The following is a 26061-nucleotide window of genomic DNA, read 5'->3' on the forward strand; positions in this document are numbered from 1 at the left end:
TTAGCCACAACCGCAGTCGTTTCCCATAGGCCAGTTGTTGAGTCGGATGTTAGTAAAACCATGGTAAAACGGTGAATTTGTCACTCAATTTCAGTGTTCAATTTTCCACTTTCCCAGTCTGCTGGTTTGACAGAAATCATGATTAAGCATACAGTATTAAAGAGTCTTTTTTGTAGGAGAGTGAGCAGTAAAATTAGGTAAGCATTTCATCACAAATAGGCCCTACTCTTTACTGTCTTCGTGCATGGCGTCATTGTGTATGGTCGTTGGGTCGTGTCATGTCAATCATGTGTCAATAAACCCTTGGAGTAATTACAGAATACCCCGCCACTCTAAAAAAAAAAAAAAAAAAACTAGGCCTACACCTGGAATGACTGGTTACGTGGGTACAAGATAAAAATCCCTGACGAAGAGTGTGACACTTTGACCTGTACCTTGCTATGAGTAAGGTTGATCATGCGGGGTGGCGGGGTATTCTGCGGGGTGTTCAATCCATATTATGCATAACCCAATGGGAGAAGTGTACCCACAAAACGTTAATTCGCTTCCATTTTATTACATGTTCCAATGCCACCCTCTTCTCACACTGGGTGCTGCATAGATTTGGGATGAACATGGGATGAAGACACATGTATAAACTTCGAAGTTTAAGATCATGAATATTAACGCCTAGTAGTAGGGCCTACATGTAGTACTACTACTAAGCCAATCAAAATCACGACTTGTAGCTCATTCATCCCACATTGACCAATCACATTCTTTTCAGCATACAGGTAGAATGACTAGTGCCCTTAAAAAAAGACAATTAAAGGTGATTTTTCTTTTTACAAACATTTGAAACATTTAAAATCTTCTTTGTATTACTATGCGTGCATCTGTGAGGGGATGAGCAGATACTTGAAAAATATTCTGAATTAAACTGTAAAATTCATTTCTTACTGGGTCACTTCCCTGTAGGTTTATGCATGGCCTGTTTGTCATCCAAGCCCCAAAATGCATTGCGAGCAGCAAAAAGGGTTATGTACATATGTAGCTTACCCTTACAACATACTGTACCTGGCTTTGTATGGTGCTGTGCTGACCAAGCGGGACGGAGGGGATGAACTTAACGTCAAGTCAGTTCGTCATAAGCCTTATCGCTTACACTGCATGGTTGATTTTTCACAATGATAGAAAGGCATCGTGGGAAGGAAAAAGGGGCAAAATCACCCATGCGGTATTTGTAATAAGTCTTAGACCTATGCTCATGGAAGCTAGGATTACATGGGAAAGTTGTATATATATATACGGAAAGCACTAATTTTCCCTTAAAATATTATAACAGCCTTCAGAAAATGATAACATGTCCTAAAAAGTGAAATTTAGCTAAGAAAATTCCAAATTATTTATATAGAAAACACTTTTCAGACAAGTCTCATAGGTTTGTGCACAGGGGCATCAAGTAATGTCCGCATAGAACTATGGAACTCTTTCTGCGACATGAGGTAATCAAATTCACCCACCTAGTCATAGTACATATATATGGGCTTACATGAAACAGTGAGCGGGTGTGTGCGCTGCGCTATCTTTGTTTAACTTTATAACTTATGGATAAATGCCACGTTACTTGTCAGCATATAAAGTCTGTGCCAGATGTAACCAAGCCCCAAAAGCCTAGACTACCAGGTTTGTCATCACACTATGCTCGATTGCAATCCCGTGGTTCTAGGGGTTGAAACTTGAATTTTTTTCTTCAATGGTAGACATGCTGAAGTCAGCTTGGGCCAGCAGTTGGCACCGTCCCAAGTATGTAAGGCTATTTGGGACTGATGCTATAGTTTGGGTGTAACAAGCATGTAAGTGTTGGGTGGGATAAGTCAATCGCGTTGCACCACCACTGCCAGTGTTCTCATACACAATAAACATTGATTGCCCTCCGACCCAAATTGACTAATCAATGGAATTGGGGGTAAGTGGTAAGAGGGACCTCCCCCCCACCACGTCACCTCCCCCACCACGTCCTTTACATCTTTTGCCCCTCCCCTAACTTGCAGATCTCCCGTGATGGATATGTGACCCCTTGCCCCTTTCAGAATTGTCATTGTCACTTGATTAACGAGTGATCAAAGTGTGAAGCCTGAGACTAGAATAACATGAATAAAGCAAGCCAACTCTCTGGAGTCTGAAGGACATTTCCACTTTTCTGCATTCCTCATGGGGAAACTTCTAGAAACAGAGACTTGGTATTAGAAATTCCTTAATCCCGTAACGTCACTTTACTCCAAAATAGCCAAAAGAGCATTGAACTAGTTACTCATTGTCATAATTTTTGATGTGAGTTTAAAAAGAATGGCTGTGAGAATCAATACTGTAGTTAATGCATTTTCTTTACAAATTCTAGTTCTAGATCTGGAGCATCTGAATATGATACCGTCAGAACAGCGGTGGTAAACGTTGCACGGCAGTTTAGTTCCTTTGAAGATGAAATTGAGGAAGTGAGTACATCTGAAGAGTTCTTAATGTCATCTGTCATTTTATTTTTGTGTCATTTCTGAAGGTTGTGGCTCATAAACAGTCTCCCATTATTAATTATAAATCCATGCATGTCTTTTTAGTATTGAAAAGAGTTCAGAACATGGACGCTATCTTTACCCTTCAGCAAGCATAGAACCTGGTTCAGCGTATAACTCTGTTTCTAGTGAAGTGCTAAAAAAGAAATGGCTTAACAATGCACAGTTGTTGCTGCAAAAGATAAGCTTTAGGGGGATGTAGAAGGTACAGAATAAATGAACTCATGGGGATTGGCATATGGTGCCAAAGCTTTCCTGAGGGTATTTTGAAAAGTGAAACTCAGATCAGCAAAATACCCGTAGGACTGAAACTTCATGTACTTTGTTTAAAGTTTATTGCAAGAAGAAAAGACTACTTCATTGGAACAGATGCACCCTTCAGCTCACCCCTCCACAAATTTCCTTACGATATGTACATGGGCTGCCGATGTGCTTCATGTACGGTGCATCTGTACATCCAGCAAAATTGGCTCTTCAGCAAACACATACATGTACAGGGACTGAATACTGCATACCACCATCGGTACATGTGCATGTGTACTTCTGGCATCTTGAGGGAAGTGTACAAACATTCCACTTTCCTTACATGTACTTTTGCATGTTGAAACATGTTTTTATCATGCATACGCTTGCTTCAAGTTTAAGTATCTGTATGATGCAAACTGCACATGTGCCATTACCACAGATATTATGGTTTGCAGAGACCTAGATCTACATTCACATAGAGCTATAACAAAATTTTGGTTTTGCCACCTTGGATCCCTCTGTTTTATGCCAGTGATCACTTTCGGTTCATTTCAGTTCAGCTGGGCTGGGCTGGACAAGGCTAGGCTGTTTGGTTGGGTTGGTTGGATTGGATTGGGGTCCATAATGTTGGGCATGTAGTGGCTTTTCTCCTTTGTCAATCAGCTGTCTTGTTCCTTTTTCTTGCCAGTTGAAAGTGCAGCAGATTCCAGATCAAGACATCCCCGTGCCAAGCGACTCCACAGTTCATGAGGTCATGAGTTTTTTCATCCAGGGCTATGATTGTACAGCCGTAGAGCATTTTGCACAATATGCCCATAACCTGGCAAAAAATATGGATCTAAGGATCTTTGACAGGTAATTAGACCAATTGCCTGGGAACAAAGTTGAATCGATACTTTTCATTGGTTAGTCCAGAGCAGGAACTGTGTAACATAAAGCATTACTGCTAGCCAGAGCCAGTTTGAACCCAGACTCGTCATTGGTTGTACCGGAGGAACTAGCCAGAGCACAATATCCCACTGCACATTACTTCATACATGTCTTTCTCTGTTTTTACATCGTCGGTTTCACCACAAAATGACGTGTAGGATAGTTTTGGCCCACCACAAAGTGACGTACTGTCCATAGACTTTGTGCACACAGTATGTGAGTGCATGGTGCGGCAACTATCCATGATACGTCACTTCGTTGTGCATCCGACATGTGTGTGTGCTTTGAAGTCTTAAATTTAACCATCAAAGAGCTAGGAATCCCCTTCTCAACATATCACTGCACTGTATTTTTTTATGCACCAAACTTTTAGGAGGAGTTTTTTGAGTAACTTCTCGTGGTAGTTTTGACACCAATTTTATGAAAATCAGACATACATGGACCATTCTCGTTCAGTGCCTGTTTTTTCCCTGAAAGGTCAGCCAAAATTCTTCTTCACTGACATGCTGGATGCATGCAGGCTAGCACACCTATGGCCTTGAATTTCAAATAACATTAAAAAACACATGTCAGACTGTGTTGAAAACTCGTTTGTTCTGATGAGAGTCTTTACATGTTTTTGGGGGGCGGGAACTGAACTCCCCCCCCCCCGTGAGATGGTCAAAACTAGCCCAGCTCATATACATGTAGGATTAAGTCCGGTATTTCTCATAATTGCTGCACAGCCTACTAGCTACATACAAAGTGCAGTATTATTACACCTCCACATTCTGTTGTGTTGTGTATCCCTGAGATTCACAAGAGCCCCTGATGAAATAAAATGCATAAACCAATGCTTTTTCATACCATTTTTGGTAGCGTTTTCAAGGTTGTGGTTGTATGGATGAACTCAAAAGGTAAACAGCACTGTTAAACGGACGCATTTGTTGGTGTCTTGGACCTGTTCTTAGTTTTGCAATGCCTACCAAGCAAACGCTGGTGCACACCATCCAAACCCCGGGCACATCCGAGAAGCTCAAGCCAAGGGACTTCACGTTACCCTCACATAGGCGAGTCATACAGGTGAGTGAAATGGTTACTGTTGATGGCAGATGTTTGCATTAGAAGTAAGTGTACAAGGCAAGGTGCTTGTACTCCCCCCGTGGTTTTGCTTCTTATAGCCATCAACGTGTTGAGGGGATATCAAGTTCACACCTTTAACAAGAAATGATTTTGAGTGGCCTTGTTCATAGACTTTGTGAGTAAACGCATTGGACTGGATGGTAAACAGAACTCTTGAAATTCTACATTGACATGATTATAGTTTGTCCCGGTAATTTTCGCAAACGCATAAACTCATGATTATGTGTGACGAGGTGCACAGACATAGCTTATGTGTGTAACTTACATAATCTGTGTGTACTCGCAAGTTGTGTTTGTGGTTAATAGCATCGTAATTTGTGCATGCTCATTCCAAACGTACTGGTGTTCTAAAGCCCATTTACTGAGAGAAATGACAGAGAGGAGATTGATTCATTCTGCCCCAAGTACATCTTTGAACAGTCTCAGTTAAGTGAGAGGAGGTTATTTGAGTATGGGTTTGGTACGACAGTGGCTTGATAGTGTCTGTCATTTACATGTACGTTTAGTATTTTAAATAATCAGTGTTGGGGACATTGCTCTGCATTAGATTCATGATTTTTAGGTCGTTAATCGTAAGATTACTGTGCCATTTTCAACTTGTACAGCTACAAGAATTGCAAGGAACCATGGCCCCAATCTTCTTGGAAATGCTTCAAGTAAATCTACCAGAAGGAGTCTCACTGAATGTTGAACCGGTAACTGAGACATCTTTATAAATAGTGATTTCATGTTGTCTGGTTTGTACAAATACCTGTGTTAAACTGTCTCGAAATAGGCTGTTTGGTTGTTATGTTGAAAAAAATAAGTTTAGGATCAAATATGATTTTTAATGTGGGAGTATTTTGTAGCAACTTTGGTCTTGTGTCCTGATGCTGCTAGTGCTCATGATAAACAGTCACAAACCTCCACGCCGTACCACATATTTTTAATTCTCAGAGGGCATCAGGATATTTTTTTAAGATTGTTAATGGTGAACCTTCACTGGCAGTAACCAAAGATACAGTGTATCAGATTTGAACAAGTAGATAATTTTTGGATTATAAAATATGTAAATATGTCATTTTAAAAAGTTCTCTCGTTCTTCCAGGCATCCACTGTTGCCTTCAACCATGTCAGCATATTAAAATACAGATTTACTGGTAAAAGATGATGAAGTCAGGAAACATGAAAGAGTGTCAGCTGAGATTTACTTCTGTTCGCTTACCTAATCTGTGTACATGAACCCATACAGCCTTTCTGGTCGCAAAGAATGAAAACTTTGGGGTGTTGACAGATTTTTTCTTCTTTTTGACAGCATTCACAGTACCACCACAAAGAGAGATTCATCCAAAAGGAGATTCCCAAGGATCTGCTTTGACGAGATCTCAGCAGCCTTCAGTCTGCGACTTGAGGGAAGCCTCCAGATACTCCCAGTATGAACGTTAATATATTATGATGTTAAGATGTGTCATCATTGAATCCAGTATGCATTTGCAGCACCTGGAACATGTGGAATGAACATAAATCTGCTCAGTAGATAGAGGCACTAAGCAAAAGCAGCCGAGAACAGATTGCGAGAAGTACACAAGGCATGGCATTCTGGCTGGTAACTGACTTCTACAAAGCCAATGCTTAGCAGATTTTTGAACTTAGGAAGCTCTACGAAATCGGCCTGGAATCAGTGGAAAAGTTAAAATGCCAAGTCATGTCCTATTGAAGGACAAACTGCTGGAATGGGTATGATGCAGTTTGTGTTCAGGTTATTTACTGTGGGCAGTGTACTGAGCATCAACATTCTCCCTGCAACCCGTCCCCCCCAAAAAAGCTTTCATACATGTAGATACTGCCAACATCCATAAACTTTCAGGATAGGCTTTGGCCCCTCTGCCCCTTTCCATCAATGACAGTGTCCTTACTTTGAAAGTTCGTACAAGCAAGAATACAGCAAATGTCTCAATAAAACCATAAATTCACACAGTATGTAACTGAGAACTGCTTCAATTTATTTGGAAAGTTCTTAAATATCACACACAGAACTTAATATCACACACAAAACTTATTGCTCAATTAACCCACTGCATTCAGCAAGCCAATACAGCAGGTCAGACACAAGGCACTTTATGGAGGAGACACCACAATGGGTTCAACTTTGAATAGTATTTAGAAGACTTCATGTACCTTCAAATTTAGTCAAGAACCTTTCAATTAAGCACAGGAAGCTCTGTTTAATTTGGTAAAGTGTTTAGCAATCTATCACACACTCTCTAAAAAAGTTTCTTTCATAAAAAAGTAAAACACATCCTGTGCTTTTGTCATGCATAAGAGAGGTACTGAGCAAAATCTTTGCTGGGCACATTGGGCAGCATATAAACATTTTGAAGTGGCAAATGTTAAGCCTAACAAACTACAATTATTATGGTCAAGATCGCGGAAACACGCAAGTGAGCGAGTCAGTGAAAAATACCACACAGCCTCTAAAGCTGATCATCAAGTTCCTGAATGTCTGCTCAGACTCCCTTCAACAGACCATAGCTTTTGCCCCTATGAAATGTTATTCTAAGGGGTAACTATATCCAATAACACACCCCATCCATTATTAAAACAATGCCCATTTAATTTTTTTAACAGTCATTGAATATTTTGGTTTATATCATTACGGCCTGTTTCATCCATGTATGTTCCTCTTTTAAATGGGCAAAAATTGAAAATTATACTTTGTTTCGTCTGTAAATATGAGATACATGTAAGTTCATTTTACTGTACATTTAAACAATAAAAAAGCAGTCCACACAAACATGCAGATGAAAATCAGCAAGTACTCAAGCACATAAGGAAAGATTTTGCCTTTTTTACCTGTGTAACCACCACATTTAAAACTTCTCGAAAATAAATAATGAATATATTTTGCTCCAAGTACATGTATAATTCTAGGTAACACAAACATAAAACTAAAATCTGAATGTACATGATGGTTCACTAATCCTAAAAAAGTTTTCATTTACTATCACGCAAAAGAAAGACTTTCTTTTAAGCATTCTGTTTTCAAACATGGGAATGAATTTGATATCTTGAGTATCAATCCTCTTTCTCTGGCCTGCGACAAAAATAACACTTAATTCCTGCTCCACTTCTCATACAAGTCATCTCCGGATTATAAGCTACATGTAACGAACACGCCAGATCCAGGTGATATTTGAAGTGCATGAATTATTGGGTTTTTCTATCACATTAACTTGTGACAGTTTGCACAGCATTCCCTCCGGTCAAGAAACGGCAAGAGCATTCCATCTTCAGGATGAATGATTTACGCCCAAGTTGTCACTGCAAGAGTTGTGCCTGTTTACTTCTCTTAAATGAGTGTCAGTTACAATGCAAATGTACGTCAGCAGCCCTGGGACGTTACATGTACTGTAGTTAGTTTGGAAGGAAACGAACTCCTGTAGAAGTGTTACTGCCTATACACTCTATGCGTCCTTTGCCTTTACATGATGACAGAGAGAAATCAAGTATTAGAGAATGCAGTTGTTGCTGCAAGTCGGCACCCATGTAAAGACACAGTTATTGTGCATTTTAATAAAGATCAGTCATGCAACTCTACGCAGTGCACTTTATATGCTTTTCAACCAACATGCATAGATACTAGTGTGCCCTACACAGATCTAGCAAACATGGTTAAACAGCACAAGTGACCATTCCATACCAAAACTATCCTTGAGCCTTCTCCTAAATCTCAGTCAGTTTCAAACATTCATTTGCTGCAACCAAATGAAAATACTCCCAGCTTTGGCTTCAAATTCTGTGGCTGCACTGAGCTGGTTGGCCTTTGAGGAAGGTTCATACTTTATGTGAGTGCAAAAGCGAAGGAAATTTCATGTCACGAAAGGCTTGCGATGAAATCCGCTTCAGTAGAAATGTGTTCAACCTGTACAAATTCCCAACAAGAATATTCAATCTGGCATCACAACATTATGTGTGTGTTCACTTATGCACTAAGAACTAACCAGCCTTTACTCCGGGACAATCTGCACAAAATTGAAGCTAAAGGTGAATACACAGACAAAAGGCCAGATATGAAAACCACTTTGGGTTGTTGTTGAGCACTTTTTTGAATGGGCATCAGTTTGTACTTGGACACTAATTAAATGGGGCCGTTTATTACTCGCTTACAGTTCACAGTAAGGTGAACCTATTAATGCCACTGGCTTATGGCTGCAGGTGTTCCTTAAAGGTGTGCATGTCTTAAATGTCTGCCATAGCCAAGTGATCCGAACATAGCCAGATACAGTCAAATCCTTTCCATCAATCCAGAGCAAAACACCAAGTGGCCTTCCATGTTTTTCTTTCCTGTCGCAGAAACACACATAGCCACAAATTACCAGCCCTTTCACACCCTGATCTGGTACGCCCCAGTAGTTCCTCCTTTCTTGGAGGCAGTCTTAGAGGCAGGACTGCACTCCTCAGCTTCCTCGTCGCTACTGTCATAGGCCATCACGGCCCGTGGGGACAGGCTGGCCTCAGTGCTACCTGAGGTCTGCTGGCGGCAATCCCTCTGTTGGGTCCTGGCTGCAACAGACAGCCCCATAGACTTCCTTGGCGAGGTGGACTCGTAGCTGGGCCTGGTGTTTTCCTTGACGAACTGATAGCTGGAGTAGTTTGATGACCACTTGAACTACATAGAATTGAAAGACACACGACACAGTATGTAAGCAATTCCTGAACTTCACACAAGTCACAATGTAAACCTAAAGCACTGGCAAATCAAGTTCATTGAAAATCAAGCATCTTGAAACCAAAATACTGGTAAGCATTTTTATTTTGATCCGATCCCTCAAGAAATGTGAGATGACATGCTTCAACAATGGTCCTTTGGCGGAAACTCATGATGTTTACCCAGGTTTATGCATATTTGGTGAGCAAAACACCAAATTTAGCAGAAATGTTCACTTCTCTCATCTGCATCTTGCACCCAATTCAAACAATTCCTGTCAAGTTGTCTCTTCCAAAGTTTGCTGGTGTGGGTTTCCAGCTCAGGTAGATACAGCCTATTCAAATGATTCTAGGAATTTGCAATTTTGCAAGAGTCATTTTCATTGTTAATGCTTTCATAGTTCTTGGTCGTGCAATGCAGGGATGACTTGAACAGAGCAGTCAGTTTGTCCAAATATTAAAGGACATTTTGCTTCAACTATTAATCTTCTCTCAACGATTTCAAAAATGTTCTCCCCTGCAAACAGTTTTAAAAAGTTTCCCCTTCCTAAAACTATCACCTTTTTCCAGAAAGATTTAAGTGTAAAGTTCACATCCATTTTTTTCAGTTCAGAGGACCTGGAGTACTCACCCTGCTTTTCAAATCTTTTGTGAATTTCTCTATTTCTCGTTGCATTTCAAGCCTCGACTGCTTGCCTGGACTGAGGGACATGGTCTGTATACGCACATTTTCACAGCAAAGAAAAGAAACTGACTTTAAACAAAGACATCAACCAGAAAGGTATTATTTTCATGTTCATCAGCCTCTTCAAGCACCCTAGCTCAATTCTACCCTTGATGAGCTGTCCAATGCTTAAGTGTATTTTCAATGCCCTTAATACATGTATTATGTATGTATTTCATTATATGATAATGATAATATGAAAGATAGAGTTCCTATATACATGTTTCTGTCACAAAGGTTTCTGAGGAAAATTAAAGAAAACAAGTGTTAAAGTCACTGCAAAGAGCCAAGAAAAATTCCCAAACCCCTTGCTTTCTGTTTTAATTCGATCCTCAAATTTCTTGGATAGCCTAACGTTGCAAGCCATTTCTAGAGGCTGAAATATTACAGTTTGGCTATCAGATTTAAAACAATTCACCTTGCTTGACAAAACAAAAAACCAACTCCTCTAAACCGTTCAAAGGACAAAAGAATGATGACATCAAAAATTAAAGAGAGGGCTTGCAGTAACACCATGTGGACAGATCTCTTTTTGGAAGATGTACATGTATGGTTCTGTAGAAAACCATTGAGTGTGAACTAAAAAATCATATCTAATAACCATTCCCGCTTTGTAAATGAAATGCTAGATGTTTAATTCTAATAAGCCATTTGCAAGTTAAATTTGAATAAATTCACGTGAACAGATTAAATTCTCCATACTAAAAACCACTGTTGCTATACCTCATGATTCGGGGCAACCTTTTGCTTAGTTACATAAGAGATGCCTTACAACATTACAGTGTTCTCAATGGATAAGAACGGCACAAAGGAACCAGTCCATTCCAGAGATGGTGGTCGCTATGCAACAGCTTGCCCCGAATCATGACATATAGCAAAAGTGTCTTTAGTCTGGGGAATTCAAATTGTTACGTTTCTGTGCAATCAGATAACACAGTGTACCAGATTTTATTCACATTTAACTCACAAGTGGCTTATTGTGTGGAGCAGAATCATACTCTTACTGCAGCAATTGACACCATCTACTGCTGGCCACATCTCAATATCATGTTATGGCAGTTAAAAAGCTGACGGTGCTAAGCTGTTTTCTGAATTTGAATTCTGAACACAAGCGACTCACCCGCCACTGTATCTGCTCAAAGCTGTGTGGGTCATGTGACACGGGCAGACCAATCTTGACCTTCTTTACCGTGTGGAAATCTGGGAAATTCATAAAAAGGGACCTTGAATGTTCATAAGATACATCGAACAAACGTATACACCATCTCAACTCCTATGCATACTCACCAATTTCCAACTGTGCAGGAGATAACTGTGAACATTTGCAGCATTCGCTGCAGTTTATTAAAAGGAGAAGTATGGAATTCAAATATTTCCAAAGCCGTAAACAAATGTTTTCGTTGATTTCAACCATGCTAAATTACTGATTTTCACAACTTAAAGTTTATAGGAAATACCACACCATAGAGACCCCTGAAAGACAAGTTTTGGGGTTGAATATTGTACCAGTCCATCCCTTTAAGCAAAGGGTGATTGGGCTAATTGGTGCAAATTTCTACAAATGTGGTCATGCAGAAGTTATGCCATCACAGGTATTATTTTCCCATAATTCTTGAGCATGACAATGTCAACAAGACATTTTTTTCCAAAAAGAAATCTCCAGTAGTCTCTTAATTTAAGAGGTTCAAAGCCTTACTTACATTTCTTGTATGCATCTTCAAAGTCAAATATTAGCTCCCAGAGATTCTGAAAGGGAGAAAGTACAAAATACTTCATCGGTGACAGTAAGAATGCACACTGCCTATATTGCTATTTTCAAATTGTGTCTTAATCTGCATACTGGTCTTATTTGGCGTCATTTGTAACTCATGACATATTCTCATCAAACAAGCTCCTTTCTTCCAAGTGAGATAAGTTTCCTTCATTCATCGTTTCGGAATTGGCACTTTGATGAAAGTCGCACTGTCATTTTTGGAGCACTTTCACGTTTAACCTTTAAAATACATATTAAGTAATCTCAGTAAATGTTGTTATCAACATATTTCAGGGCACAAACAAGACAGAACAGTGACTGAAAACAATCACAGAAGACGGGTAGAAAATGTCAAAAGTAAATGAAAAACCAATGGGAAAGAGACTGACTGAGATACATGTAGGTCAACCAACCCTGAACTCCAAGGGTTTGTACATAAGGTCCTCCCTCCGACTCATTCCCAGGGCTCCGTATCGGCCTGAGTAGTACACCCCGAGCACAACGTGTCGGTGGACTGTTCCTGAGAATAAGGTCTTAAAGCTGACAGGAAACCGTTCTAGGCCTGGTGCTCCATTTGTAAGGTATCTTCAGAAGGAGAATGGTTAAGGTTCCCCAGGAAATGACAGTTGGGATCACGGAGTACATTTTTATAGGTCTTGTAAAAAATACATATCCTGTAACAATTTGAGTGCGACACAGCATTACAGCATTACATCTACGTGTACATGTACATGTACACAAGTAAATTTATCAGTGACAAATGTAAAGACAAACTAGGAGTTTGTGGCCATACTCCATACATGCAATTTCTTGCTACATGTTACAGCATTTCTTGCACTCTAAAACTTATACATGTAAGTGATACCATAAGTGATACCATGGTGAATTTAACGAAACAAAATGTACACAGCAACATTTGGCTGGTTTTACAGTAAAATGCAGTGAATGCAGTTGTTTTTCTTCTGAGAGTTGGGCCGTTGTAGCGGCAGCTCAGCAATGTGGCTAAAACTCAGAGTAAGTAGACAAAATTGTACTGTTTTAGCAGATGCAAAGTTTGTCCTATTGGTTTTGCTCTGATGAAGGATATGCATGTAGGTCTCAACATGCGGTGTGGAGGGATTTCTAGTTTAACTATAGAATGCATGTATATGAGCATCTGACATGTAAGTCAGAGAGTATAGGTACCATGTATAGCCTGATTTTAAAAGGGACAGGTGCCTTAAGTGAAACTCAGGTTCAAAACGTGCCACAATGTGAGAATAAACTTTTGTGGTGAATTATGATTAATGAAGAGCTAGAACAGGAATGCTAAACTCCCCTTTACCTGCTGCTATGTTTGTGCTAGCCTTACATAGATACACGTAATGGTGACCTCTGAATAAATGAAGTCCACGTACATGGAAGTTAGGTTTAGATGAAGTGCTCGACTTACAAACCCAGTTTGGGCCTCTTAACAAGACATTCATGTAATGCCAGATCAGTGGACTTGCATAAGTCAACAAAGTCTTTCCCTTGTCCAGAAAGTTTCAAAGACATATTACAGTGGTCAGGGGAATCCATGGCAAAATAGATTAACAGTCTAGGAAATCATCATCAAATCTTCAGCTCAAATGAGTAATCGTAGTGGGAGGAAAATAGCATTTTCCCCAAAGGAATGTGAATACTATATGTACTAGGTATGTGAAATGAGCATGTATGAGTTCTACGGTACTAATACGGTCGCATGTGAAACAATGTTTTCAAAATGCTCCCATTTTAAAATGAATCACTCTCCTGGACTGAAGTTTTGATTGAATGTCCCTTATATGAAACACTTCAATTTGTGAGGGTTTCTTACACATTAAAAATTTCTCTTTCTTGAGCGATTTCCAAATATCAGTTCAGTGAAATCCTTGTGGAGATCTACATGTGTGCACCTTAAGAAATTCCTTGTGGAGACCTATTCAGCCCATTGTCCTGGGTCTCTAACAAGGCACCATATTTCCAAACACACGAACAAATATCTCTCCACAAGGATACAAATTTTAGTATTAATGCATGGGTGTGTGTGGAGGGCGGAAGGGGGGTGCCTATTACTCACAATGACATGCAGCATGCAGGAACTTTGACAGGGAAAAAAGCGATTCACGGTGTTGCCACCACAGTAAGCTTTGAACCTGCCACCGAGCCGTGCATGTGCCATTCGGTACAAGTTTATTTGAATAACAAGGATACAGAGCAAGAATAACAGCCTCTAAACACTTGATAGGAAGGGATTCCCTGATCATCTCTTTGGCAGTATCCATCAACCTGTGAAGATACAGCCAACCAAATAAAGGGGGGGGGGAATAAGCATCCAGTGAAAAGTTCAATCTAGCCACAGAACAACACTTTGCCACAAAAAAAACGAAAACAAAAGAGAACAAATCCTCAAAAATCCACCATTGGGGAGGTAGTGGTACATGGCAATCCAACTAAAACGCACCAATTAGCTCTCCTTAATCCCTCAAACATCCGGTAACAATTTTGAGGAATCTGGAAATCTGGAAGGGGTTTCATAGGACTGAGGGAGGTGAAAAGTGTTAAATGCATAAAAAGTTGTATGGTAGTTTAACCCATAAAAAAATGTAAAACTTTTGCATTGCCATTAACCTTCCAGACCTAGAAAAAATGAAAACTACAAATTTTCTCCTTTAAGGAAAAGACAATTTTTTTTTATTTGAAATGTTTCAAATCTTGATAAGTCATTCACTGTGTCCTCAGAAATAATGGTTTGAGCAAATACATATACATGTACCTTGCAAATTTGCTTGCACCATTTTTTCTGGGACACTAAAAGTTACAAATCTCTCACCCTGATATTGGCCTGTTTTTCTTGATCTCGTAGAATTGAGTCCCTGTGTGGTTGTATCTGTGGTCACCGTTAAGTATCATTCAACGTGCTGCATTTTAGAACATTCAATAAAAAATGAAAATTTATGGACTATTCATGTACCATAAAAATGATTTAATTATCTTGAATTCTGTTTTCATAGTCAGAGTTTTAAATATCTTAAGTACACTTTAATGACACCGTGTTGGAATTTGAAAAAAAATAGAGAAAGTATAATATAACAGACTCTCTCACTAATAAAGGTTTATTTTTCATGTTGGTTTCATTGACATCGACATTTAATTTCAAAAATACCGTACATGTAGCTGACAAATGACAGCAACACAGTATATGCAACTTTACAGTCTTTCAGGAACTGTACTTTCTCTGTGCACCTAAGCAAAACAAATTTCCCAGTTCACTGATATTTTCAACCAGGGAGGGAGTTTCTTATCATGAATGCAAGAGCAAAGAAACAACACCACAAGAATGCTTGAAGCAGTCAAGGACATAACATTGTTCAAGTTTCCTTCCTAAACTGGTATTTGAATAGGCAACAAGCCCTCAAGGATACTGCAGTTCCTTCATGTAATCCTGAACTGCCTCAAGTCTACATGGTACAGCAGTGGTAGGCTGGAATGTTGGAGCTGGTGGAATGTTAACCTGTTTGTGAAAAAGAGAAATAAAGTAATTTTCTCAACCCAAAATCTCATTAGATAGTCAAAGCATGGAAATAGATAAATGAGGGCAAGGAGGAAACTAACTGGAGGACTGATGGCAAATTCTACTAAAATAATATAATACTAGGTTTGAATTCCATCTCCTGAATATGACAATGTCAATGTAAGAACCAGTAAGCATGAAACCACAGAATGATTTGCTACGGTAACATTTCTAAGCAGGCTTACATTATAATGTATATAAAATAAATATTTGAAAAAATAAAAAACACTCATTCACTGTGCCAACAAGAGCAAAAATGGGCCCAGGCGAGGCCTATAACCTATCCAGTATGTGACCTGGGTGGATTCGCTGGGGCATAACGTTATCAGGAATTTTTAGGCTAGCCTGCTCCCTCTCATTCAGAAAGTAGGCCTAGGCTTGGAGCAATGTCAATGCCCTTTTTGGCTGTGCAATCGGCATGAGACGGGGCTGTAGTTAATGCTTTTTCAACCACCAAATTCATCCCAAAAACTCAGTGTTTCGTGACAATTAAAACGAACCTTTGGTAAATCTTTCTGTTCCCTTATTTCAGCCATGGGAACACTCCCCTCAGGATGAACTTTGGCAGCGTGGCTCCACATTCGTTCCCATGTACTCTTTGACACTGGGAAACCATTCTTGTTGACGTAAAACAGTACACCGTTTTCCTCATCGTTACTGTCATCATCGGCGCCACTTTTTGTTGGATTATCCGCTTTGGCTTTTGTAAGTGAAACCTCCAAAGACTTTCCAGTCATTTTTACGTGAACAAACTGGCACTCTCACATTACTGTAATTATCGAATTATATTGTCAATCTTCTTCCGTCATGTCCGTGCCGGCATTCGCTATGTTCGCCATGTTGTTTACTGTCGTTTCCCTGGGTCTAAGTTGTTCTCAGGGCAAGTTGTTCATTTTCTATGATAGCGGTACCTTGCTCAACGTCAAAGTTTGGTTAGAGTGACAAACGAGGTTGCGTAGGAAAATAGTATGGAGCCTTGTCGTAATGCAATGCATTACTAGGTTTCAGTGATTCTCGATGGTGCACCTGCTGGCATACGGTGCATGCACGGTGCATACATGTACACTGTACAGTAGCCTACATGTACACTGTACATCGTTTGTAGCTCTATGATGTACATGTACATCTACATGTACAACTACATGTACCTGTACGTACGTGTACAGTACATGTAAATTATATGCGTGATGATGAGTGCTCACTCCCGGCCCTCGCGATAGAGTGTTTTGCACTGCACTCAGATCGCTTAATGCTTGCGTGGTGGTAACTTTCAGAGGCCTCCCCCACTATTAACGGTAGATCGTGGAGGGAGGAATAGATTGTGTGACCCTGGTTTCTACATACATGTACATACATGTATGTAATCGTTGTCATCGCTGAGTGAAAGCCTCGCCTGCCAGATGCCAGGCCTAAACCTAGTCCGACGCACAGCGAAGCATTGAAACCTTTGGCTCATGGTTGCAGTTTCTCAATACTCCTTAAAGTCCAGACTAGTGGAGTTTTAACTGGAAGTGGTGGAGGGTGGACTTACGACGAATTTTTTTGACAAAGTGCTGTCTTAAATTTAACTAGGGCCTGTGTCTGCAAACTATCAAATTTTATTGCGAAAAGAAGTTACGTAAAACATTTACAATCATAAACAGCATATCATTAATACGTTTACTTTACTGGCCCATTTGCCCCCGGGCCGGTCGTACAGTACTATCGCAAACTGTACTACAAAGTTTGTAATAGAACAGTACAGCTGGAGGCGCTTGGGCTATAATTTTACCAATTCACGAAGAAAAGAAGTCACTGAAATTATTGCATGCCAAAAGCTGCAATTTCAGTTGTGTTTGTTTCCATTTTCTTCATGCTTATACTGCACACTTATATTCAAATTTGTTTTCCATCAACGCTTTCCCGCAACGCTCAACGTCTGCTGCATAGCCCGCTCTGATGTATAGTGTGACAATTGGCATCAAGCCTTCACAGGATCATCTCTAAAAAAAAGAGAAAAACATGGGGACAGCAGTAACAATTCAACAAATGATATTTTTTCATATTCATTATCTTAATTTACTATTCCCAACAATACAAGTCAACAGAGCAGAGAATATGGGAATGCGCCGTCATTCCTCTTTCGTCATTCGCAACCAATAAAAATGCTTCCATTAGTCAGATTCAATGTGGAAATTCATAGGGTACGAGTTAACTTGGGTACGACTTGACTCGGGTATAAGTTAACCTGGGTGCGACTTGACGCAGTATGACTTGACTCGGGTACGACTTAACTTGGGTGTAAATTTTGGGGTACAAGTTGACTCGGGTACGAGTTGACCCGTTACCTATGTCTATTTGTGTAACTAGTGTATCATGAAACTTACATGTATGATGGAGACTAGACCTACTATATTCCTTGCTTTGAATTGTACGGGAAAGAATGAATTGTACTCTTCTAAGTTCTTTTCCTACCTCCATGAGTTGAGTGACCTCATCTGCTCCTAGTCCTAATGGGTTTTGGCCTGGTGTGGGCTTGATATATTGAGTTTTTCGTGTAGCATTTTAGCAAGTCAAGCGATGTGTTTCAGATCTGTCCATTCAAGTGAACTTAGGAGTTTGGTAACATTCACTTCCCTTTTGTTGGTGTTGGTCACAAATGAGGCAGCCTGTCTCTGAACTCTCTCAATGGAATCAATATGTTTAACTGTATGGATCCCATGCAGCAGTGGCGTAATCTAAATGTGGCCTAATGAGGGTGGGATGTTATACAATGCCTCACCTGGATCCCTCTTCCTGGTGACATGCTTGGTTTCACACTTGGAAGGAACAAACAAGGCACATGTTGGGCGGGACTGATGGATGTGCACAAAACTTAGGATTTCCATAGTGTATTTTTTGTTCTTTTTTTCCAGGGTCTTTCTGCTCCTGAGTTCAGAGATCAGACAGGACGATAAAGTCACTGGGAAGTAGCAAATGGATTTCACAGAGGCCTACCCTGACCGCTGCTCGACAGTCGGGGCTGCCGTCCGGATGGGAAATGCAGAGGTGCTGCAAGAGCTGATAGCCAGGGGGGCTAGCATCAACGTCCATGATAACCGTGGCTGGTCCCCACTGCATGAGGCTGCCAGTACCAGAAAGTATGACTGTGTTAGAATCTTGCTGACTAAACTGAGTAAAGAAGGTAGGAATACTCAATGAAAACCTTCTCAAACACCAGTCACAAGTCAATTAACCCCAGGTGAATAAAATATGTATGTTTCTGTGTATGTTTTTTTTTTTTCATCTGTAGATGTGAATGCTAGGACGTGGGAGGGTGAGACGGCCACCTTTTTTGCAGCCAAGACTGGCCACTTGAAGATTTTGAGGCTGCTCGTCAAACATGGCGGTGATCCTAACATCTCCAACAACGAGGACGGGTCACCGATTTTACAAGGTGGGCATACATCCTGCTGCATTTTGCAGGTTCGAATCCGGCCTGGGGTCATGGTGCATGTGCCCTTGGGCAAGGCACTTTGTCACTCCTTGCCTCTCTCCACCCAGGAGTAATTGGGTACCCTGTGAGGGCAGAGATGGTCATTGTGGTTGATTTAGCTGTTGTGCCGAAATGGCAGCATCGAGCTTTATATTCCCGAGGGAGCCGAGATGGTATTAGGAAGGTTTCATGGGCCCAGTGAGCAGGGGTAACAATGGAAAGTGCTTTAATCTAAGTTATAGTTAACTATATAAAAACTGTTATTATTATTATTATTATTACCTTGAAATTTGAGTACAAAGCATTTTTTTATCAGGGACTACATTGCCTAAGGCTCTGCTTCTTGCTTCGTGCCTGTGACAAAAGCATAAGAAATCTTGTGCAATTTGACTCAAGAAATTCCTGTATATATTTCTCCTGCCTTTGTTTACTACTCAGCCGTGTCGGGCAACCACAAGGATTGCGTTGCTTTCCTGCTGAGGCAAGGGGCTAATGTCAACAGCCATCTGTTTGGGGGCTGGTCCCTTCTCCATGAAGCCGCTTGCTGTGGCTTCCCTGACATCCTGAGTCTGCTTCTTCGTGCGGGAGCCAAGATTGATGTGAGGGATGACTTTGGCATCATGCCCGTGTTCACGGCCGCTCAATATGGAAAGCTTGACTGCCTGAAGCTCCTCATTGAACATGGTGAGAGAACGAATTGGGGCCAAAATGATCCATAGTAACAGCAGTTTGGCATAAACAAACGTTGGTTTGTCTTCCCGTTTAAAAAGTTTTCCTAGATGTTGAACTTTGCTGAACTTGTGAAATCAGTATTCTTCGTTCTTCCTTTGGCATTACCAATTGCTGTGTAATTTTGTTATTTTGGTGCCCCTGAGAAACAGAGAGAATTAAACATTTCAAAGATGTAGATGGTCCCTGATGAGTTAATGAACTTTGGTTATATTTGAAATTAACTTAAATTTTTTTGCCACCGCTTGGGCCTTCCCTCACACCAGGAGCTGATCCCAATGCCAGGGCAGAGGACAATGCCACCCCATTGTATCTAGCAGCACAGGAAGGGTATTCACAGTGTGTGGAGTACCTATTGATTCACGGTGCGGTGGTAGATATACCGACAAATACTGCTCAAGGATTCCGGCCCATACACGTCGCAGCTTTCAGAGGCCACTTGAAGTGAGTTTCACTGAACTATCCTCTGTGGAAAATGAGTCTATTGTGACCAAATGGACTCCTTGACTGAACTTGTACAATTTAGATGAACTAATGTTTCATCTGGTGCAGTATGTTCTGTTGCATTGTGAGGCAGGCTTTATTCTGTCCATTTCTAATTAAGGTTGAGGAAGTCTTTTTAGTGCACTCTAATACATCTTATGGCAAGAAAAGTGAGAATCTATCAACTGAGTCATCTTTAACCACTTCTTGCTGGGCGACCCGTTTTCGAGTACATAGGCTTTTTATGCAGAGCCGGGAAGCCCGGAACTGGGACAAAAGAGTTGGGCCTTATAACAAAAGACCGTGCTCAGCACAAAAGACAGAGCTGCTGGGCATTACCGACATTTTTCGCTCTCAATAGTGGAGATAATCCAACCTTGTTTTGAAACAGTATACCATGGTTTGAGGCATTTAGAGCGAGCGGATTACCATCGGGGACAAAAGCGCTCCACCACCGCAGCGATAAGCCACACAGCACCGCTGCACGCTAATCTGGCCCCTATTGAAAAGATGTCAGCAGTGCACTGTGCCGGTTACGGGAACAAAAGAACCGCACAATCTGGGCTCTTTTTCCAAAGCTGCAGGCCTGGCTGAAATGTTCAGGAGTCAATGAATTTTACCTGTCAGCTTTAGAGTAGTACCCAAAGAGTCCTTCATGTGGGTATAAACGGCCATTAAATGAAATGATGAATTTTTGAAGAAATTTGAAAACTGAAAATCTTGAAAAGGACCCAGCATCTTGTCTTGCTCAAGAAAATCCACCCGGCAGCAAGTGGTTAATTAAACAGCATTTATATTTGTGTTTAACTTTTAACTTGAAGTACAATGTAGTAGGTCAGAAATTTATTCCATCTGAAGACTGAATGCTTTTTCAAGGTTTGTAGGGTTGACATAGGTGAGATGAAGCTTTGCAGGAGCACTGCATGAATCCTTTTATGAGTGTGCTCACAGATTCTTTTCAGCTCCTCACTCATTCAGAAAAGAGATTCACATGGTGCTAATAAACCTTTATCGTATGAGTGAATGCCTTATTTAGGAAGTTCTGCAACTACTTTTTGCTATAAACTATTAGCTTGTGTGTTTTTTTTTTACTTTATCTAGGAGTTTAAAGTTGCTGATACCGCCAAGTCTCTCTGTGCTAGAGCAAGTCAAGATTCCAGGGGAGTGGGAAGAGTTACTCACCCCTCTGCAGCTGGCTGCCCGGGGAGGCCACGACGAGGCCATCAAGATGCTGCTGGACGCAGGCTGTGACCCTGACTGCGGGGTCAGGAACCCAACTGAGAACACCAAGGGGAAGCTGCTGCAAATGGCGCAGACACTGGACATCGACCCCCCGCCTTTCTACTGCGCCACCCATATGGGGCACTACACCACAGCAGCACTGCTGCTGGAGTCCGGGGCCAGCGTCTGCCGACCGTCCGACCAGTACTGCTTGCTGACGATGTTCAGGGACGACACCAGGGCCACGGAGCTGCTCCTAGATCATTGCGGGAAGATTGACTGCAAGCACATCCTCTCAGATTTGTTTCACATGCTCTTTCCACTGGATGCCCTCAGGCTTCTTATGGACAGAGGATTGCGGATCCGTTTCAACTGTCAAGCAGCGCACGGTTTATGCCCTAGGATCAATGCTAACATATTAACACTGCATGCCTCAGAAGTTACCTGCGTGATGAAACTGATTTATGGCTATGTTGACAGGCTGTGCCTTTGTGAACACAACATCAAGCGTCTTCAGGAGTTAGGCTGCTACGACAAAGTTGTCTCTCTGACAAGTAAGTTTTTTCAGCAACATCATATACTCTTCTCACATTTGATAGCGGGTTCCTCTTTACCGCCGTCAAAGTGAGGTATCACACTCATCAATATCCGCCCACTCTCATCACATCACTGAATTACCTGGAATATATTCCTAATGAAGTGTGTAATCAGTGTTGTCTTTAGCATGCCAGTTACAGACACAAACAAGAAGGATTTGTTAGTCATACATGCATGTCTGGAGGTTTGGAGCTGAGTGCACACCATGCTAACAAATCTGACACTGCAAATCTTGCTTCACTGTCTGTGCACCATGGGAAATATTAGATACATTTGTATCTACTTGTAGATGTTATTCATTTCGGGTCACAATAACTCAGCAGTCTAGGGTGATGTTAGAAAATTTGCAAATGTTTAGTTTTGCACGATATTGCGAATCCATACTGTTTGGTTTCGGGCACAAGCGTGTCATATTTCTTCGGTATTGTGACTCTTTCATCAACCTGTCAACCAGTGTTGTATTCAAGTCCATCACAAGTCCTGGGTGTCCCCGTAAGTCCATCTCAAGTCATTCAGTCTTAAGCCAATTCACAAGGTATTCAAATGAGCCACTGTGTATTGACCTTGTGAAGGGACTTTTGGCTGGCATTGTGAATAGATTTGTGAAAGGACTTGTGATAGACTCAAAAGAACACTGCTTTCAACCAAATTGGGATCTTATTCAATTCGTTTACTTTCCTCTCATTTCTTCCAGGCAAACCTCACTCTCTCTTGCACCTGTGTCGGGTGGCCATCACGGAGCACCTGGGCACAACACGTGCACCAAAGATCATCCCAACAATAGACTTCCTTCCAGTCCTAATCAAGGACTTTCTTCTTTATAAGGATATGAGACCTGGTTCATGAAATTCCATCAAAAGCCTAGTGGGGGATTTGTTTTCAGTGTGGTCATCTGTATATTGAAAGCAGGTTATAAAAAGTCCTTTAAAGGATTATGAAATTAAAGACGTTTGGGCAGCGGCCAGGTAACAGTATCAAATGGGAGTGCATGAGAATTTCTTGCAAACAACAGAAGCATCACCCTCCTGGTTTTTAAATTACAGAACCAGCCTCCTCTTAGGAAAACAAAGTGAAAGCTCAAAGAAATTGTGTGTATCTTCCATCTCCCCCCCCCTAGAAAATGTATATGGAATTCAAGAGTTCAAATACAAGAAATTAAAAACTAAAGCAGGCTTTTTTGAGTTCTCATGGACTATTTATTTATGCATTTTGTACATCTTCGCTGCAACTTGGATTGTTGTGATATTATTCAATAAAATGGCAGTGTTGAAACTCTTCTCAGTAGTTATATTTTTGTATTTTCTGTTTCATATTTGAGTGAAAAAACTTACTATGTGTATTCCTTTGTGTATTCAAACACAGGTATTTGTCATGAAGGAAATGTCGGGAAGCTTTTTTCACGACCTATTTGTTTGACTGCCTTTGATGAAATAAGTGTTAACAGGGAGAGGTCATTTTAATCATTGTGTGGACATGTTCTTGTAGTTTCGTCAGAGTTCCAATTAGGGACAAAACCCAAGCAGAATCCAAATATTCTTGCAGTTCGTCATCGCTTAGAGTCGGAACTTCATTATGATGCATAAACACAATTGCACGAATTTTTTTTTATCACGATTACAGGAGATCGCGATTACAGGTGATGCATGGCAAGTGCTTGCTTTTATAAACCAGTAAAAACTGGTCATTTTCGCCATTACTGTTTTGTTGGGATCCTGCCTCATGATTATGATGTATAACTTTAAATAAATATGATTGTAGAAACGGAGCTTCGCCTCAAAGGAATATGACTTTTTTTCTTTGAAGAGTTCCTTTGAATACCAAATCCTGTGCCTGTATTTACTGAAACGTGAAATCTTGTGAAGAGTGTGTCTTATTGTTTAACGAACGGGTTTATTGGTCTCTATTAAGTCTCTATATTGGGTCTTGTAAGTTCTTGGGCTTCTACGCTAAATGTGAATGCCTGACAGACGTTTGATCTGTTTTTGAATTTTATTTTTAAAATCTTGTGAAAATGATTTATTTCTCAACTAATGGTGAAATATATTTTCCATGCTCGAAAGTGGGTACAAAAGAAGTTATGGGAAGGTTGGTTGAGCAGGCACTTTAAATAGGGACAAATTTTGGATTGAACGGCATACGCTCCGTACGTGGTGGCTCTTCGTGGTTTGTTGTCTGGATGACTTGCTCGTTGCATCCCGAAGAGGTGTGCCCCGGATCATCAGCTGTGGGTACCGGCGACTGCTTGGGTCTGTTAGGCTGAAGAGGCCCTTCCATGTCATCCTTTGGCACGCAAGGGGAAAGCCCACCAGGTTCCTGCATCCAGGCATGGTGGTGGATGTCGTAGAGGGTGGCTCGCCGTGCCGGTTCCGGGGTCAGCATCCTCAAGACGAGGTCCTTGCAGTCGAGAGTGAGCTGCTTGGAGCGGGAGAAGCCCAACTTCTTTTCCGTCTGATCTCGGACCATGCGCTTTACGTTGGAGTCGTCGTAGGGCATGGAACCGCACACCATGATGTACAAAATCACCCCCATGCTCCAGACGTCGTACAGAAAACCTTGGTATGGTCTCCCTGTAGCACAAACATTTCTCACAGTTAGATTTTTGTAGCATTATCTGTGTCACAAGTATTTTTTTCTCTAAAATAACAAGCTTCCATTAACTTAACAAGAAAGGATTCTACACGTATACGAGATGAAGCATCACGTTTGATAAACGGTTAACTCCACTACAAATGATTGGTACGAAGAATTTTGGAAGTAGGCCTAGGTGAAACATTTCTGCCCGACAAGTTTATTGGTTTGGTCCAAGTTGAAATAAGCCCCCTGACTGCTTTAATTACTGTTACGCGTCCTTATTACCTAGAAGGATTTCTGGCGCTGCGTAGGCAGCACTCCCGCAGAAGGTCTTACTGAGGTCACTCTTGGTGATCCTACGAGAGAAGCCAAAATCAGTGATCTTGATATTGTTGTGGCCGTCTAGGAGAAGATTTTCGCACTTGAGATCCCGGTGCACGATGTTCTTGTTGTGGAGGTACGAGACTCCATCGAGGAGCTGCCGGAAGAAGTTCCTGGCCTTCGCCTCGGGAAGAGCTCCGCGGAGCTTGATGTACTCCAAGAGATCCCCGTGTCCGGCCAACTCCATGGATATGTACACCTTGGTCCCAATCTCCACAATCTCATAGCACCGGATGATATTTGGATGCTTGATGGTCTTCAAAATCTCCAGCTCCCGCGGCAGGAACCTCTGCAGGAAGTCCTTGGGCGCCTTGCGTTTGTTGATGACTTTGATGGCGCATTTCATCCTCTCTTTCTCGAGGAAGCCAGAGTAGACGCAGGCATAGGATCCCTCACCAAGAAGGTCTCCAACGACGATGCCTCGCTTGAGGAGAATGTGTTCCTCGTTGATGGCCTTACGAAGTGAAGTCGGCTGGGTTGGGTTGCCGAAGGTTTGGGCAAGGAAGCCGGTGGCCATGTCATTAAGATCACGCCCCGGTATAGAGACCGGAGCCTAATTGTTCTGTCTCTTCTAGCTGTCTCACTTTGTCAGACGAAACCAAGTAGCCAAATTTCGTTTTTTTTTAAAGCATAGGGCCTATGTTTTCGTAGAGTGTATGAAGGTTGTACAGAGCGCATAGGTTTTGTAGACTCAATGCGCTCACAAATCTCTGTATGAAAGTGACATTCGCAGATTCTTAGCAACGCCACGACCAAGAGCTTTGTGCTTCTATTGGCTGAATGGACAATAGCATGGACGTCATCGAAGATTCCAAGGAGGGCGCGAATGGCGCGCATTTCTCTACTGAACAAATTGCAAATAAATGGATCAATTGCTGTTCCCAGTTATTACATTATTTTAGCATTTTAATCATAAGATAATTTTTGTTCAATAGTACTTTTCATATTAACTGATGTGGACCATTAAGCTCTTTTCCGTTGGACTGTTTTCAGATTATTTTCGGAACAATGACATTGCGCGCGTGAAAAGTTTTCCGCGCG

General features: G+C 41.2%; 4 protein-coding genes across 10 annotated transcripts; 2 read left to right on the forward strand and 2 right to left on the reverse strand.

Annotated features, from left to right (window-relative positions):
• Positions 1–10: 10 nt before the first annotated feature.
• Positions 11–6806, forward strand: LOC110978377 (large ribosomal subunit protein mL48-like). The gene is made up of 6 exons (XM_022233327.2): positions 11–197; positions 2381–2474; positions 3484–3650; positions 4676–4787; positions 5453–5542; positions 6142–6806. Exons 1-6 carry the CDS (start codon positions 139–141, stop codon positions 6202–6204), a joined length of 585 nt encoding a protein of 194 aa, XP_022089019.1. The 5' UTR covers positions 11–138; the 3' UTR covers positions 6205–6806.
• Positions 6807–6808: 2 nt separating this feature from the next.
• LOC110978374 (tubulinyl-Tyr carboxypeptidase 2-like) lies at positions 6809–16674 on the reverse strand. 3 transcript variants are annotated; one of them, XM_022233325.2, is made up of 9 exons: positions 16085–16665; positions 15436–15524; positions 14844–14900; positions 14225–14299; positions 12424–12595; positions 11958–12003; positions 11378–11457; positions 10165–10248; positions 6809–9495 (listed from the first exon to the last, which is right to left on the reverse strand). In XM_022233325.2, exons 1-9 carry the CDS (start codon positions 16319–16321, stop codon positions 9211–9213), a joined length of 1125 nt encoding a protein of 374 aa, XP_022089017.2. In that variant the 5' UTR covers positions 16322–16665; the 3' UTR covers positions 6809–9210. The 3 variants fall into 3 exon arrangements, with proteins under 3 accessions (XP_022089017.2, XP_086999056.1, XP_086999057.1); XM_087142930.1 differs by lacking the exon at positions 14225–14299 and having other exon boundaries at positions 16085–16672; XM_087142931.1 differs by lacking the exons at positions 14225–14299; positions 14844–14900 and having other exon boundaries at positions 16085–16674.
• A 66-nt stretch (positions 16675–16740) lies between these two features.
• On the forward strand, positions 16741–23352 carry LOC110978373 (dynein axonemal heavy chain 12-like). Of its 5 annotated transcripts, none has more exons than XM_022233320.2 (7): positions 16741–17041; positions 18479–18747; positions 18856–18999; positions 19477–19722; positions 20034–20211; positions 21352–22025; positions 22763–23352. In XM_022233320.2, exons 2-7 carry the CDS (start codon positions 18540–18542, stop codon positions 22912–22914), a joined length of 1602 nt encoding a protein of 533 aa, XP_022089012.2. In that variant the 5' UTR covers positions 16741–17041; positions 18479–18539; the 3' UTR covers positions 22915–23352. The 5 variants fall into 5 exon arrangements, with proteins under 5 accessions (XP_022089012.2, XP_022089014.2, XP_022089013.2 ...); XM_022233322.2 differs by having other exon boundaries at positions 16741–16940; XM_022233321.2 differs by having other exon boundaries at positions 16741–16879.
• On the reverse strand, positions 23242–25776 carry LOC110978375 (testis-specific serine/threonine-protein kinase 3-like). The gene is made up of 2 exons (XM_022233326.2): positions 24925–25776; positions 23242–24635 (listed from the first exon to the last, which is right to left on the reverse strand). Exons 1-2 carry the CDS (start codon positions 25535–25537, stop codon positions 24172–24174), a joined length of 1077 nt encoding a protein of 358 aa, XP_022089018.2. The 5' UTR covers positions 25538–25776; the 3' UTR covers positions 23242–24171.
• Positions 25777–26061: the final 285 nt, after the last annotated feature.

Source organism: Acanthaster planci, linkage group LG01 (assembly GCF_054643075.1).
Source record: "Acanthaster planci isolate LZ-2023a linkage group LG01, COTS_SCS, whole genome shotgun sequence".
Lineage (NCBI taxonomy): Eukaryota > Metazoa > Echinodermata > Asteroidea > Valvatida > Acanthasteridae > Acanthaster > Acanthaster planci.